Source organism: Zootoca vivipara, chromosome Z1 (assembly GCF_965207765.1).
Source record: "Zootoca vivipara chromosome Z1, rZooViv2.hap1.1, whole genome shotgun sequence".
In the NCBI taxonomy this organism is placed as follows: domain Eukaryota; kingdom Metazoa; phylum Chordata; class Lepidosauria; order Squamata; family Lacertidae; genus Zootoca; species Zootoca vivipara.
This window is the reverse complement of record NC_142583.1, coordinates 39726855-39743548: the sequence shown is the minus strand read 5'-3', so window position 1 is coordinate 39743548 and position 16694 is coordinate 39726855. Positions and strand designations below refer to the sequence as shown.

Here is a 16694-nt window from a genome sequence, read left to right as displayed (position 1 = left end):
ATGCAGAATGGAAAACAGCCAATTGCAACTGAACCTATTCCCTCAAGTCTCCTCTACTAGAATGTAGAATGATTTGGCTTTTAGCTGGCATCTCTCTGTAAAGAATGGCAAAATGCTGCAACAGTACTGCTGGTATTTATGTATTTATATATTCATGTCTTTATACATGTATTTATGTATATTACGGTATGTATTTATGTCTCAACTTTGCCAGTAACATCACAAAACAGATTATATTTTTCCAATATTTATATACTCTATAGAGGGGAAAGACTCTCTAATTGGAGTTACTCCTATTAAGAATTACACTATCAGTTGAAATTTAATGCTTGATTTTTTTTGGGGGGGGGAATACTGAATCCAAAGGAGCACTCCCCCATGTGAAAAGGGTCTTCCACTCACATAAAAGCAGTTTTACATCTCATGCTAGAACATTGCACACAAAAAGGTGAAACTGAACCCCAACATATTCCTACATGTTTATTTACTTATTTACTACATGAATGTATTATCTTCTTTTCCCCAAAAACAGTTTACAGAGCTAAAAAATGGCAAATTAAATATGAATTTATTTACAGAAATTAATAAAACCCACGATGCCAACCGCTTAGCTTTTCATGGTTCCACCTTCCAGGTTGTCTCTTCACTTCCCCAACCATTGCATAAAGCCATCCTCCTAAGTTTCCCCTTTTCATTCCTTTCACAACTTTTATTCCTGTTAAATTCCGACCCCAGTGTATAAACTACCCCCCCTCTCTCACTGAGAGAGCATTATTCCACAGTTGTTCGACTTTAGAAACCTTTTGAGTCAGGAAAGGATCTTGCCACCCCACCCCCCACTGGAGGAACAACATTCCATGCCTCTTCCTCTTCTTCTTTAGGGTCTGTTGCATTGTCCCGGAATGATGATTGCTCATCTTTCATCTCTAGTTCCACATGGCTCTGGAACTCTGGTTCATTTTTTCAATCTGTATTGTATTCTGTTGCACATCGTCTTTCAATTCCCATAAGAGTTTCAGAAGTTCCTCTTGGAAGTCAACAAAGTCAGGCGACATTGTTGTGTCTAGTGGCATCCTTCGCATCTTTAATTTCCTTGGCACAGCAGAATTGTAAAGCAGGAAATGGCGCAGTTATATTTCCAATCCTCAAAAACGAAAGTTTTGTCCAAACTGGAGACAGTTTATCATTTTAAATTCTTACTCATACATTTTATTTCCATATACTTTTATGCAGAATGCATTTAGCATTCATAGCCATATATTTTATATTTACTCTACTTCTCACAGTTCACAACCTTGAACAATCCTTCCTTTTTATACTGTACTAATAACAACTCGCTGACCCCTCCAGGGCTCCATTTCCAGTGTACAGGGGGATTTTCCCCAGTCCAGAAAATAAACCTTTTACAGAGATTTTTCTTCAGGTCACCCTTCTCCCCCTTACCCTGTTTCCAGGGGAGAATTTAAGTTCAATCTTTGGGAATTTCTCACTTCCCTTCAATCTTGCAGCCTCGGGTCAGGTTCACTGCTTCTCATTTCACACAGTGGGGGAGATCGACTTCCGTTTTTTGAATGTCCTCCCGTGGCCAATTCATTTTAATTTTCAAATTTTAAAAATCCTTTTCTTTTACTCATGGTGTCCAATGTCCTTAGATCTCTTTGTTTTTGGAAAAAATCCACCGCTCCTCCACTGCCGGCTCGGAGCTTCATGCTGTGAGGGTAGCGATTAACTCGAAAATGGCGTCTGCGACTCTACTCCGCTCGCTCTCGGGGCTCTTAAAAGAGCTTACCGTGGAGTGGAGGATTCGCTTCTGGGTGCTGCTGAGCTCTCACACCCCCAGAAAGCTCAATCTGGGGTTCTTCTAGGGGTCCGTGTCACTCTTGTGGCTCCCCGCCTCCACAGTGCCAGGAACCTCGGAGCTCGAGGATTCCTCACCGATCAGCGCTACCGGTAGACTGGAAGTATGTTAGATACTTTTGTTTTCACTTTCTCTTCTCACTACTGTGCCTTATTTTAATGCACAAACATTTGGAAGATGGTTTGCTTTTATAAATAAAGGAAAACCTTGCAGTTATATGTGGCTGCCAAGAAGTTCTGAAAATCCTGCAATATTTAAAAGGGGAGGGGAGATTTAAATCCGGTTTTGCTATATAAAGAATTCATTTTAGGAAATAAGTCTATGGCATAGGATATTGATATATAGGGTAGGAAACATTAGGATTAACGAAAAGAGTCTGCTTGGGTGTTGCTAAGATTTCATACTGTATTGGGATCAAAGAACAAACAACACTTCTGCCCCCTTCTATCCCAGTTAAACTAACTGTTCAAACTGTTCAATCAATACAAGTTAAACTATGTTTGAAACCAAATGTAGTTAAACAAGTGTTAAAGCTTCATACGGTGGTAGCTTGGTTTTAGAACAGCTTAGTTTATGAACAACTTGAAAATAGAACGCTGCAAACCCGGAAGTAGGTGTTTAGGTTTGTTAACTTGGCCTTGGAAGCGGAACATGTTCTGCTTCCTGTTGAGTGTGTTCCATTTGTAAATTGAGTCCCCCACTGCTAATCAGAGGCTTCCTGTTGAGTCTGTCGGCTGTTGAGTCCCGAGCACCAACGCGACACAGAGGAGATATTTGGAGCTTTTGTTTTTGCTATTTTTTTGCGTTTTTGTTTGTGTGGCTTTCTCGTTTTTTTGACTGTGACTTGTTCTTCGTTTTATGGGACTGACTTGCGACTGTGGCTTGTGACTTTGTTTTTGTGACTGTGGCTTATAACTTCATTTTTGTGACTTGTTTTTGTGACTGTATGGAACCCGGTTCAGCTACTGACTGATTGATTGTGTGACTGCAGAAATGGAATAAAAGCCCCCCATCCAAATAATGACTATCATCAGTGCACGTAAGAAAAAAAATAATTTTAATTTTTATCATCTACATTACTGTCTTATTTATTTTATAGTATAGTACATTGATTATTGCTTTCATTTTATGGATCAATGGTTTCATTAGATAGTAAAATTCATGTTAAATTGCTGTTTTAGTGTTGTTTTTAAAAGTCTGGATTGGATTAATCCATTTTGCATTACTTTCTATGGGAAAGCATGCCTTGGTTTTAGAACGCTTTGGTTTTGGACAGACTTCCTGAATGGATTAAGTCTGGGAACCAAGGTACCACTGTATTAAGTTTTTAATATTGATTCAATTCAGGTAGGGTCGAATCAGGCCATTTACAAAATCAGCCACACCTATTAAAAATACAATAGGCACCTCATCTGACACAACATGGACATACACCATCTAACTCAAGCTATTGTTTTAACAAATGTACATATATACAGGTTTAATTGATTAAAATTAAAATTTGTATTAAATCAACTAAAATGTCTTTAATCAGTTTAAGGCTCTCATCAAAATATTTGATGAGATTTTTAATACATATATCAAAGTAAATGGTATGGAAATTATTCTTGCAGAAATGCAACTGAACCAATTAATATGTATATTAAGTTAAACTAGAGAAAAGGCCTATGTCACAATTTCCTGAACTCTTTCTGGGGAAAAAAATATCTGGTGTTAAAACACGTGCAAAAATGAAATAAAATTGTTAGGAAACATTGGCATTTAACATCATTTAGTGAATCTTCATGTGTCTGACTAAGTGCCAGCCATCTAGAACCATCTGCTATTATTTAGTATGTGTAAAACTGATGAGTGCTAAACTATTACATAATTATAGTAGGGAACATTATGTGAATCAGAGTGGATTACAAAGAAGGTACATACAGAATATATGTATGCTCCACATTTCAGACTCATTTATTTTTAACAAAGCTATCAGAGGGATGGAAGAAAGGTTCAGTTTACATTGAAATGTAAAAGCCGGAATAGAGCTTCAGAGGAAATGAAAAACACAATATAAATTCGGGATTTCCTTTTTCTGACCCCTGTCCCTAATCCAAAATAAACCAAAACTTCTGATGGAGTTTCTTGTTGTTCTCTAGTTGTTCTTGTTGGTCTCTCTCTTTCTCACACCCTTCCCAACACTTCTGCCTTCTCCTATCCCAGTTAAGCGATGCTATATGGGCTCCTTTTCTCCATACCCTCCAGCATTTAACAGATGGAAACAGGCACACAGAAGGTGTGGCCTGGCAGCCCAATACCAAATACAAGCATGTTCAAGTAAACAAACTACTTTATGAAAGCAAGTTCCTGAATAAATAAAACAATTAATTAAAGCAGAACAAGTCAGTAAGTGATGTCACATACCACAAAGAGTTGGGGGTTGGAAGGAATCAGATACGGTACCTTTCTAACCTGAGTGGAAATGCCTTCCTCGCCTCACCTGTGGCACCTTGGTATGCCTCAACAGTGAAGCAAAATTTGGCCACCAAGATTATCTCATAAAGCAGTTTCAAATCCCTCTATTACAATTCCGCAAGCAGTTACTAGATTTTGTTTAAAGCTTGAAGGAATGTTTATGCTCAGAATGTCCTCCTAAGGGACGCTTGCCTCAAACCAAATCCCAAGTCTTTTAGGTGACAAGCAAAGAGCTTTTTCGTATTTGTACATGCCTTAAAAATGCTCTTTCAATATATGTTTTAATCTTGCATAAGCCTCAGTCTTTTCCCATCTATTTTGCTGTTGCACTGTTTTAAAGGTAACTTGTTTCTGATCTTACTTGGCTGCTTTATTGATTGATTACTTATGAGCTAACCTAGGAAACCTCTGGGACTGAAGAGCAGGAAAGAAATGTATACAATAAAATAAAAACTGTTACATGTACAATAAAACTCCATATAAGATATTAAAACCACAGAAGCAGCAGTCATGAAACCCAGCAGAGACATAAAAACAAAACCAGTTATAAAACATGCTGATACGCCTGGGCAAATTTTTAGAAAGTCTTCACCTCGTGCCAAAAAGATATGCAGTTATTAGAGCATTTATATCCCACCCATTAGGAATAAAGACAGGCAAGCTGGTATGGGGCGAGCATTTCATATAGCAAGAAAGTCTTCTTTCCTGACACCTTCAGACTTAACTTCAAATGTCAGCAGGGTGTAGATGTGGGCCTCTTTATGGGTTCAGCCCTGCTCAGATCTAGAACTTGGGTTCTCCTCCTTCTCAGAGGAGCAGAAGCATACTCCAGAATCACAGATGACCTTGAAGAATCTGGTGTTACTGCAAACCCCAATATTTTAGTCACAGGACAAGAGATATCCATACCAGTAGCTTGGGCTTCCAGCTGGCTCTCACATCACCCACCCCAGGTCATAGAAGCAAGGGAGGAGGAGCTTTCAGGGCTGCCTTGAAAGTGCAAAAAAATCAGGAGCTGTGTATTTTAAAAAACCCTACACCTTTTTGTATTATGAGGGAAAGTGAACTATAAACTGTATGACAAACTGTGAATTTTTACACTTGAAGCTACATGGAATATTTATTTTGGCTGTGAAAATACATTAATTAATGTGCAGTCACAACATTACTCATTACATACAGAAGCTCATTAGGGACGCGCTCAGCAAATCTAGCCAGGAAACACTCACCAATGCATAACACACCAACCTTAATTATAGATCATGTAACTTTTCTTTTTAAAAACAAAAACAAAAAAACCCTAAATATTTGCTAATGGATGTCTTCTCCATATTAATAATGTTAGCAGAAATAATAGTTTTTTCAATATAATGAAGCTGTGTTTTTTATTAATCAAATAATGCAATATTTAATTGCAAAGACATACAACTTAATCGAGGAAGGTGATTAAAATTGAAAAGTTAATTAATCTAGTAAAATGTTATGGGCATCTTTCCTAAGTTTAAATAATACGTGAATTAGAAACTCTCTCTACATCCACCATTTTCCAGCCATTATCAAGCAGCAGCAGCAGGAAAAACAAAATGCATAACAACTATTTGAAGTTATCACTTTGTCAAAATGTCCCATCAATATTATTATTCAGTGTCACAACAGTACTGAAGAAATGTTAACTAAGGATCACACCCGAGGTTGTCATTGGAACATTTAGAATAATTATCAAACACTATTTCTGTTGCTGATCATTGCAGGTGGTCTTTCTGTATGAGCTCCATACATCATTTGTACCTGCTTTCTCCACTCCTTAACATTATGCTGATTGGGCCTTTGCCTAATCCTGCTACTCCAAACAATCATACCTCCATAGGGAGTTGGAGAGAAGATGCAACAGATGGAAGACAGGGAACAGTTTTGCGGGTGACAGCAGTGTTATGCAGGATGGTGAGCAACTGAGGCTTCCCCATGTTCTTCTAAATGTGGTGTTTTATGAGATCTCAATAAAAGAGGAATAAATGCAATGAATATGAAGGAGCAAGGTTTTCAGTTGCACCCACAAGACTAATCTAAGAACAATAAAACAAAAATGCAAAAAAACCAACCCTACAGACTTAATGTGATCAGTATTGTTAAATCACAGCCACAATCTTATACCACATATTCTTATTTGAGAGTACCGGTAAGTTACGATGAATACATACAGTGCTTTTTTCCCTAAAAAAATGTTTCGGGGTACTCTCATTTTCCTACTCATATTGAAATACTGCCCCTTAATGAGGCCAAACATAGATTCACAAAATGTTTAGGGGTATGCGTACCCCTGAATCTCCCCAGAAAAAAGCACTGAATCCATAGCTTTTGAGTGATTCATGGAATCTGGCTTTCAACTTGTTAGCAACTGCTGCTAAAGCATAATCCATGTATACTGATGCCATGCCTTTTCTGTATTCTACCCAGTTTACAGTGGTAATAGTCATATGAACCCCACCAAGTGCCTCTTGAAAACACAAAGCTCAGTCTTATGGTTGGCTTTCTATCTTATGCATTAGACAGATGGAAAATAGCGGAAGAAGAAAAATGGCAGCTCATAATATGCTTGAGCTGTATAAAGTGTAGCTACCTATTGAGTGCATACCACCAAAAGGCAAATAATCTTTGAAATGGTTCTTGTTGTGTGGTGAATAGTACATTAAGGCCACTGGACATTTAACAAAGAAATACATATGCAACTAATTATACACAGCAGTAAAAATTACATTAAGTGTTTCAAGTTCCTTCTGCATCTGAGAGAGAGGAATGTAGCCAATTCAGTGATGAACAGAACAAGATGTAAACCAAGCCACTTTCTGGAATGAATCAAATAACCAAGCTAGTGGTTAGCCACTCCATACTGAGTGATACATCTCTTTCAAAGTCATATTTAGATAAAATCTCTTGTTTCCCTAGCTTGGTAGTGCTGAAGTAAGGAAATCCATTTTCTCCCCATTAGAAGGAGTAAACAATTTAAACAAGCATCAAAGGAAGTATTACGTTCAGAGGCTCTCGTGAGGTATCAATAACATATGCAAATAAAGAACAATGCAACAGGCCTCCTAAAGGGTAGGACATAATCAAGGAAGAAAAGTCCATTATGCATATAGTCAGAGTGGCTATATGCAACCTCCAAGTTGAGAGGCAGTATGCCACAAAGTACTTGTTTCTGGGTTTCTCAGGAAGTATCTGGTTTACCACTGTGGGAAATGGGATGCTGGACTAGTAATTCCTCTACAGCCGTACCTTGGTTATTGAACAGAATGTGTTCCGGGAGTCCATTCGACTCCCCGGAACCATTTGAAAACTAAGGTGTGGCTTCCGATTGGCTGCAGGAATGTCCTTCAGCCAATCGGAAGCCGCGCCAGATGCTCGGCTTCCGAAAATTGTTTGAAAACCAGAACACTCACTTCCGGGTTCCGATTGTTCGAGAGCCGATTTCTTCGGGAGCCAACGCGTTTGAGATCCAAGGTATGACTATTTCACTTGACTGTGATTCACACAAAAGCTCATACTTATGACAAACTTAGTTGGTCTCTAAGGTGCTACTGGAAGGAATTTTTTTATTTTTTGTATTTCACTTGTACATTTATCTAGCTGCTCCACATCTGGTTGTCCCAGGAAAGCAGGAGACAATGACAGAGAGATGATGGTTCCACCTGCACTAAACATTTAAAGCAGTACCATACCACTTTAAAGAATCACGGCTTCTCTCAAAGAATCCTGGGAAGTGCACTTTATTAAGGGTGCTGAGAGTTGTTACATACCGGTACACCCATTTCTCACAGAAAGCTACAGTTCTCAATTCCTCTTCCGAGGTAACTCTGGGAAATATAGCTCTGTGAGGGGTACGAAGGTCGCCTAGCAACACTTAGCACTCTTTACCCATGTTTCTTTGGGAGCAGCTTTTGTTGCTTAGTCGTTTAGTCGTGTGACTCTTTGTGACCCCATGGACCAGAGCATGCCAGGCACTCCTGCCTTTCACTACCTCCCGCAGTTTGGTCAGACTCATATTCGTAGCTTCTAGAACACTGTCCAACCATCTCATCCTCTGTCGTCCCCTTCTCCTAGTGCCCTCAATCTTTCCCAACATCAGGGTCTTTTCCAGGGAGTCTTCTCTTCTCATGAGGTGGCCAAAGTATTGGAGCCTCAGCTTCAGGATCTGTCCTTCCAGTGAGCACTCAGGGCTGATTTCCTTCAGAATGACTTATGACTGCCTAAATAGCTGGCCATATTCAAGTAACTTTTATTCAGAGTAGATCCACTGAAATTAATAATGACCATAATAGCTTAGGTACATTAATTTCCATGGGTTTACTTTGAGTAAAAGTTAAATGCAACACCTGAAAACAAATTATAGACTAATAGCTTGACAAATATTTGCTGTCATCTCTGTCTCCGATATTTTTCAAGTTCAATTTAAGGGGAGCAGGCTTTCTAGAGCAAGGTTTGAAAATTTATGAGTTCTAGTGCTTGTTGGTATGGTACCAAGATAAAATAAATAGGCTCTACTGATAAAAATTAAAAAATGCCCCCTTCTATTGGACATAAGTTCATTTATCCTATTCAACTGATATGCAGATTTATATGCACATCTATCTCTAAAAATATACATTTATGTATTGCCGGGTGTCATGCATAAAATGAGCTTATATAGTTTCCAAAATTAATATACCTAACATTTGGAAGGAACTAATCTCCCTGTCCAAATCAGTCATAAGCTACCTCATTTGAAAAGCCTTATTTCTACATTATTTGGATATATTCCCAAAGAAGGTAACTGACTAAAAGGAGTAAGGAAATGCTCTGCAAACTTTTGAGGAAACTGAGATAGAAATGTAGTGATCCATTTTCCTTCTTAATCCTGTCCAAATAAAACACAAACCAATAGTGCCTCGTAGAGCAGGAGTGTACACAACTTGTGATGCACAATGTAGTTTTTATTCTGCTCCACACTACATTCTCCAATTCACCCCCAAATTCATAGGCAGGAAGCCAAACAAGTAGGCTTACTCAGTCCCTGATTAGGAAGACATAATTCTCGTTACTTCTAATGTTCAGGTTGCGAGTTCCACTGCCTATGTAGCCGAAATGGCACCATCCACACTCAACAGGGAATATCAGCAAGCTTGGAAGAACCACAATGTTTACAGATGTACCAAAAAAAATCATTGGGGGGCAGGGGAATAGAAGTGGGGAAACATCCCAAAGTACTCAGTGGGCATGCTCAGTAGACAAAAAATGCTGGCAGATGCTAGGGAGAGAAAGAAGAAAAGGGCATGGGGTGGGGGAGAATGGAATACAATGGGCTCAAATTCTGATCCTATAAATCCCACTTGCAGGATCTCACTCATGGGCTTCCATTCATTTGCCTTGCTGGGTCCCTTGAGGCTTGGTGCCTGGCAGGACTAGAGCAATTTGTAGCTGTGGGTCGCATGTTAGCCACATTTCGTCCTCTTCTTTCCCAACACCTTGGCTGCCCATAGAATACTTCTGCATTAGTGAGGAGTTAAAACAGGCATTCCCCAACTTCGGCCCTCCAGATGTTTTGGACTACAATTCCCATCATCCCTGATACTGGTCCTGCTAGCTAGGGATCATGGGAGTTGTAGGCCAAAACATCTGGAGAGCTGCAATTTGGGGGTGCCTGAGTTAAAACCACCCAGGGAGGGGGTGCTCTTGCCTGTGGCTTCCCATGTCAGCTCTTCAAGGAAGCCCACCAAGCACCTACTCTATTATCCTTTTGTATCAGGCACTGAAGTGGATCAGGATTTTTAAATTCTCTTACACTCTGCTGTTGCACACTATCTGAAGAAGTTTATACCAAGAACAAACTTACTTGGTCTCTAAGGTGCTACTGGACAATTTTTTTCGGTTTTTTAATATATTGTGACTGTGTCAGACCAACACGGCTACCTACCTGAATCTAGAACTCTGCTGTTTATTGTTTTAATGTTTTGTGGTATTTGTTATATTATTATTGTGTTTTATTGTTTCAAGGCAATGTAGATTGCCCTTGGGGTCAGCTGATATAAGGAAATCCTCAAAACAAATGACACAAATCTCCCATGGCACACAGATACTTGCTGTTCCAACTATGTAGCAGTCTATACAATGAATGACTCAATGCACCACTCAGAAATTGGCTGCTACCCCCTCAAAAGTGTTCTGACCAAGATAGCTTATTTATATCTTACTTTATTATTCCAGTTGTTCAGCTGAAGGACTGTGCCCAGCACATGTCATTTTTTCCCTATAGTGCAAAGTCCTTTCATAACACTGCAAGATGAACAGAGTAAAAATGTATGACCTTTCAATAGATGGCAAAGAACGGAGAGGGTAACTTTGAGAAGGAAGGGGAAATGGATTTTTCAAGTCAAATTGTCAGAATAATTATATTTTGTTTACCAACACCTGGTATTTTAAAACAAATAATCCTGAAGTGCTAAGAAGAAAGAATCATAGAATCATAGAAGGGACCCTGGGAATCATCTAATTCTATTCCAACCCCCTGCAATGCAGGAATATGCAGCTGTCCCTTGAAGGGATCGAACCTGCAACCTTGGCATTATCAGCACCACACTCTAATATAATACAATTGTTTGATGTAGAATAAAAATGCATTTAGATACTTATAGTTGTTTATTAACAGATATTAGATTAAATATTAAGTTTTGCAGAACATAAACAACAGTGACATTGTAAAATAAGAGCTACTGAGAACAGCAACTCAATTGTGGGTTTTGCCTAATCATGCGCTTGACATGATCCTCTTAAAAGACTGTATTGAACAGACCACAAAGCTTTAATATTTCATTGGATACCCATTTTAAGTCTATTTATTTAGTATATTGATTGTTAAATTCCACTCTGATCATTTTTATCGTTTTTGTAAAGAACTATGTAGAAATTCTGGTTTTAGTATGGTGGCTGTTAGGCCGTAATAATACACATTCATTCAGCAGTGAAGGGTAATACTTTGAGCCTTGATTATTTAAGGGAAGAAAGAAGAAAAAAGGAGCAGGGAATGCCAAGCAGGCATAGGACTGGGGGTGGGGTGGGGTGGGGGTAGAAGAAGAAGAAAAATTAAATTTTGATAGGTTTCATCAGTAAAGTTGCTTTCCGCCTGTCACTGTTTTGCAGGTGGAATATAATCACATACTTGCACATTTAGGTTGTGCAAAATTGCAAGTATTTGTCACTCTTCTGCATCAAACCTGCCCCCTCCTCTCTGAAAAAAAAACAGGCTTTTTGCAGTACAGAAAAGTAAACAGATAAGTATGGGCCAGCAATTGCTTGGTGCAATCTGATATAACCTCCATGCAAACAAATGAATTCTCAATAAACAGTGTCATGAACTGATTTGTGGAAACAAATCAAAGTGAACACTCAATAAACAGATAAATTTGAAAACAACAAATTTCACATACTTCTGAAAATGAACTATTAATAAGAGATTATTCCACTTCACAATAGCAAAACAAAAATTAGCTTTGGCACTTCTAAAGCTTTCACAAGCTCTCTGTTGTGTTCTATTGTGAAGCAAGGGGCTAATCATAGGCAGACATGGAATGCCTAGGTGATGTGAAGAACTATAACTTAGATTCTAGCAAAAACTTAGACTCTCCAAACCACAAATCTTCTCAGCCAACAAGCCAAATACAGATCCAGTAACATAGTTCCAAACCTTGTCTACAATATTGCTTTCAAGCCTAGGGGTGGTTTAGTAGACAAGGCAACTTGTGCCAAATGGTGTTGTGGTTTTCTGATATACTATATAGTCCAATGCCCACTGGGGAAAGCAGTGGAACAACCTGGATTGGTTTCAAAACTCAGTTTAAATGTTTCCTTACCAAAGTTATTCACTTCCATATTTCCCAATAAAAAATTCCTTCAATGCAATTTTTGTTTCCACAATTTAAAAAGGGTTTCAGTGCTATAATTGGATTATTAATATTTTTTAAAAAAGATGCAAACCAGTCAGAAGGGGAGAGCTTGTTGATAGGAATCCAATATTAAAAGGATGTAACATTTATAAAGTTAAGTAGAGCAAATGATTTTTTTAAATTTTATTTTTAGCTTCATAGAACTTTTTGCAAACTACAGTACTTGCTGTACTGTTCCTTTTTTATCCATCCTCCCCTTATTTTACCCTTCAGGGAGAGGGCAGGGACAAGCAAAGCTAGCAAGAGACCAAACGTCAGAGTTGCGCTTTGCCTCAATCTCTTTTCCTGCTTTCTACTCCTTGATTGCTCTGGAATGACAGTAACAGAATGGCAGTTCAGAGTTCACAAGTTCTGAATGAATTCCAGTTGCCAAGTACATCCAAGCAGACGTTATTTTTCTGACACCTCTAATCTCAGCACTTAAACTGGCAGTCTATGGAATTCTAACTTTCTGCTCCACCATGCAGATTAGGAGGTATCAACTACTTAATCAATAGTAATAAGCAGTGCTTTTTTTCTTTAAAAAATGTTTAGGGGTACTCTCATTTTCCTACTCATATTGAAATACTGCCCCTCAATAAGGCCAAACTTAGATTCACAAAATGTTTAGGGGTATGCGTACCCCTGCGTTCCCCCAGAAAAAAAATCACTGGTAATAAGAATAATATTACAGCTAGTATAGCTGTAAGTTCCACAAAATGTTAAATCAAGTGTGAATGAAGTTAGTTTGCTTGTGTGAGAGAGACCATAAATTGCACCATCACATGTTCAAGAGTGGTAAATACTGATGAATAGTACTGAGTTGGGAAGCACCCTGGAATTTGGAGGTTAAAGAACCTTCAATTAGAGAAATCCTCTTTGGAGGAGCCAACAGGTTTCAGAACAAAACATGACAAAGGAGCAGCCAGCGTCAATGGACCATGAGTCAGGCCAAGAGGATTCAGAACTCTCAGGGGAGATAGGAATACAACCCTCCCCCTCATAATCCAGGTAGCCCCCTCTCGGATTCAGAGACAGATGTCAAGTGGCTACCAAGTACTAGGAGAACAAATATTTCAACTGACTAGCAAATAATAGACCTGCTCCAAACTACCACCAGGAAGGCCCAGAAAATGGAAACAAAATGGAAAGGTATTAAAAGGAGATTTACAAAATTTCAAATTAACACTATATTTCCTGGTTTTGAGGATTTGAGGGCTCTCATTCACGACCTTCCCACTCCAAGTGGGACTTTTTTATGGCATTATTTTTTAATATTAATTTTGTAACAATTCCTTTATTTGCAAAAACATAGTTGCACTTCTGTAAATCAAGACCTTGATTCTAATTATTCGAAGTACTGAAAATAATACACCATTAAAATGAATAGATTTCCCAGGAAACCACCTATCAGCTGCTCCATCGCCGCCAGCGGCCGCTAATCACACTCTCGCTTGCTGCGACAAGGGCGGCTGTCTACTGGCTGCTGCTGCAGCGGAATCGAAAGGGCTAATGGCAGCAATCGGGCAGCTGTGACGTGAGCGGTTGTGTGCTGCGTTCTGGCAGGTGAGCGATTATAGGCACTCCCCCCCCCAAAAAAAAATATATATCAAGCAGCCAATCGCCACTTACAATCTCAGGCTCGCACCAAAAAAAAACATTCGTTTGTCCCCACCTCAGCACTACCTGTGTATAAGACGAACCTCAATTTTGAACCTCATTTTTGGGTCAAAAAAGCTCGTTTCATACATGAAAAAAATATGGTATATTAAAAGAAGAGTGGAAAACGTTTATTAAATATATGGAAAATAACTGTATACATCTGAAAACACTGGCAGCACTAAGATAAATTCAACAGAGTAAATAATTTTTGATGAATGTAAAAGTGGAAAACTGATTTGAATGGTTATAGTAAAATATGCAGGAATGCATGGCAAATAAAATGAACCATGGAAGGATAAGAAGGGAAGTCATTGGATATTTTAAAGTTTGCAAAATGTTTATTTTTAAATGAAAATTGAAAACTTAATAAAAATTATCTAAAAACAATAACAAAGCACTGAAAATAATACAACTTCAAAATTTAAACGTCGCACCTCTGAAAAGTCATCAAGTGAACAAAATATATTCTTAGCTAATAGTAATGCAATATGTAATATTATGTTAATCATTCACAATCCGTAACAGGTAAAAATGCTAAACTAAATACAAATGCAAAGCATTTCGTTTTTAAGGAGGGGGGAATGGTATTATTCCATATTTTATCAGCTTTTGCATACAAACAAATGTAAGAGTCTTGTGACTTCTTTGTTTGTCAACTGCTCCGGGGAGGATGCTTTTGAATATTAAGAAAAGCAGGAAATGAAACACAGGAATATTTTTTAAAAATTAAGCATTGTCAAACCTTTGGGGTGGAAAACTCTGCATGAAAATATATAGAAAAACTGTAACTGGGTTGCTGGATATATGTTGGTAAACAATTCCTATTCCATTACCTCTTACTAATGTGTGTGTGTGTAGGTGATGCAAAATCCAGTCTTATAAAGTATACATTCTTTAGTAAGTAATACATACACATTTTTTAAACTGATGGCAGATGGGCTGCCACAATACAAGTCTCAATATGAGAATAATTAAAGTCTGATTTGATTATCGTTTCTTTCAGAACTGAGGTCTTACATGACTAGAACTCTATGATCGGTAACATATTTTGAGAGAAGTTACCGTATTTTCTTTCTACCCTTCTTATCTCAATCCATTCCATATGCTGCCAGTCACAGTTAACAGGAAAACCACACACAACCTTAACTCTTTCTTTCCTGGCAATTTGAACAACAATTCAATACAATCACAGCAACACTCGAAACACCTAAGGATCTAATGGATGGCAAAATAAACCCATGGAAAGATCAGTCATATTGTTGTGCACAGTTTAGCAAAAGAAACAACAAGGTACCTACCGTGTCTTGAGATTTATCCTTGACATCATAGACTGTTAGTTTTATTTTAGTCTCCTCATAGATAGGGTAATCCGGGGGGAACGTCACACCAGTCAGAAACAGTGGGTCTCTTGTTCCCTGCATAGCACAAGCACATAACTCAGATTTAGCAAGGTAGCAGCTGTGTATCATGCTACAGTCAGCTATGGTCAATGAAACAATAGCCATGGGAATCTCCAAAGGCAGAGTTTTTGATGCAGCAAAGGCAGATTTGGATTGCCAACTGCAAGAGCCAGAGATACAAAACGTAATAGCGCGAACATTTACTCAGTATAAAGAGAGACGTTTTGAGATACAGAAGTTGAGTTCATGACCACAAACCACCCCAGGCAACTGTGTCACCGTATACTACAAAGCAGTACTCCTCTAATTAGGAACAGCCATTCAGCCATTCATTCATAATCCAAGACATATAAATTCACATGCACTTCATTTAAGTAGTCACATGTTACAATTCATGCAAAAGAACTAAAAATATGGGAAGCACTAGGCAAGGCCATAAATAGCTGTGTGGGAACCGTAAGCTGGAGTCACCAAGTTCCCCAGCTTTATATACAGAGCTTCATGTTTCCCTCCAAGTTCGTGCCTTTTATCTTCATGTATGGTTAATAATAGAACTGCAGAGTTGGAAAGGACCCTGAGGGTCATCTAGTGCAACCCCCTGCAATGGACTAGCAGAGAGAAAGCGCTGTACAACTTGACTGCCTTTCCATAAGAGTAGCAAAAATCCTTAAATCAGGAAAATAAATCAAAATCACATGTTTGGCTATGAAGCAGGGCAGAAACAGGCTGTGAACAATGACTAGATGACATTTTGACCTTCAAGGCTAGTGTCTTGGCAAAGGCATAGGCATAGCTTGAACAATGTTTGATTTATCTATTTTTTTTTAAAAAAAAATTAATAACCTTTTCATTTAAAGAAGGATTTTTTCAACAATGCAAGCTAAACTAAAAACTGATTCATAGTTGAAATGCATAGGCTTGTAGTATGATGGAAATAATTCCAGCTAGGCTTATCAGGGTTTAGTACTAGAACCTATTTCTAGCACCCAAGTCTTAGCCATGGAACACGCGATGTAAAAGAGAGTTCCTTTGAGTGTGCAATGAATGCCTTTGCCTCAACACTGAGTAAAGTAACTGCAGAAAGCTACAGCTTGGCTGGGACTAGAGTTTTCAAAGGTAGGAAGTATGACTTTAAAAGATATTTTAGACCCAGCACCAAAGGCTACATCTTGGATGGTGCTCAATAGGTTTTGCAGAATCAGCTTAAAAATATTATTTTAAATGACACTTTGTGTTTAATATAGCGGGGCCAGTGTGGCGTAGCAACTGGGGTGTTGGGCTTCAGTGAGAGAGAATTTCCTCAGCCAAAAGAGAATATATGGTCGTGGGTCAGTGAATATATTTCAGCATAACCGACCTCACAGG

The 16694-nt window shown here is 38.5% G+C and overlaps 1 protein-coding gene across 13 annotated transcripts in view; it reads right to left on the bottom strand.

The window, feature by feature from the left end:
- Positions 1-16694, bottom strand: part of INPP4B (inositol polyphosphate-4-phosphatase type II B) — a 267679-nt gene that overhangs the window by 112120 nt on the left and 138865 nt on the right. For all 13 annotated transcript variants that reach the window (XR_015947735.1, XM_088660294.1, XM_088660300.1 and 10 more), the window contains one exon: positions 15228-15344. Coding sequence is in view for 12 of the 13 variants with exons in the window: in XM_088660294.1 (XP_088516420.1) it covers positions 15228-15344 (117 nt within the window). In the remaining variant the exon portion in view is untranslated. The remainder of the gene's footprint in view (positions 1-15227; positions 15345-16694) is intronic.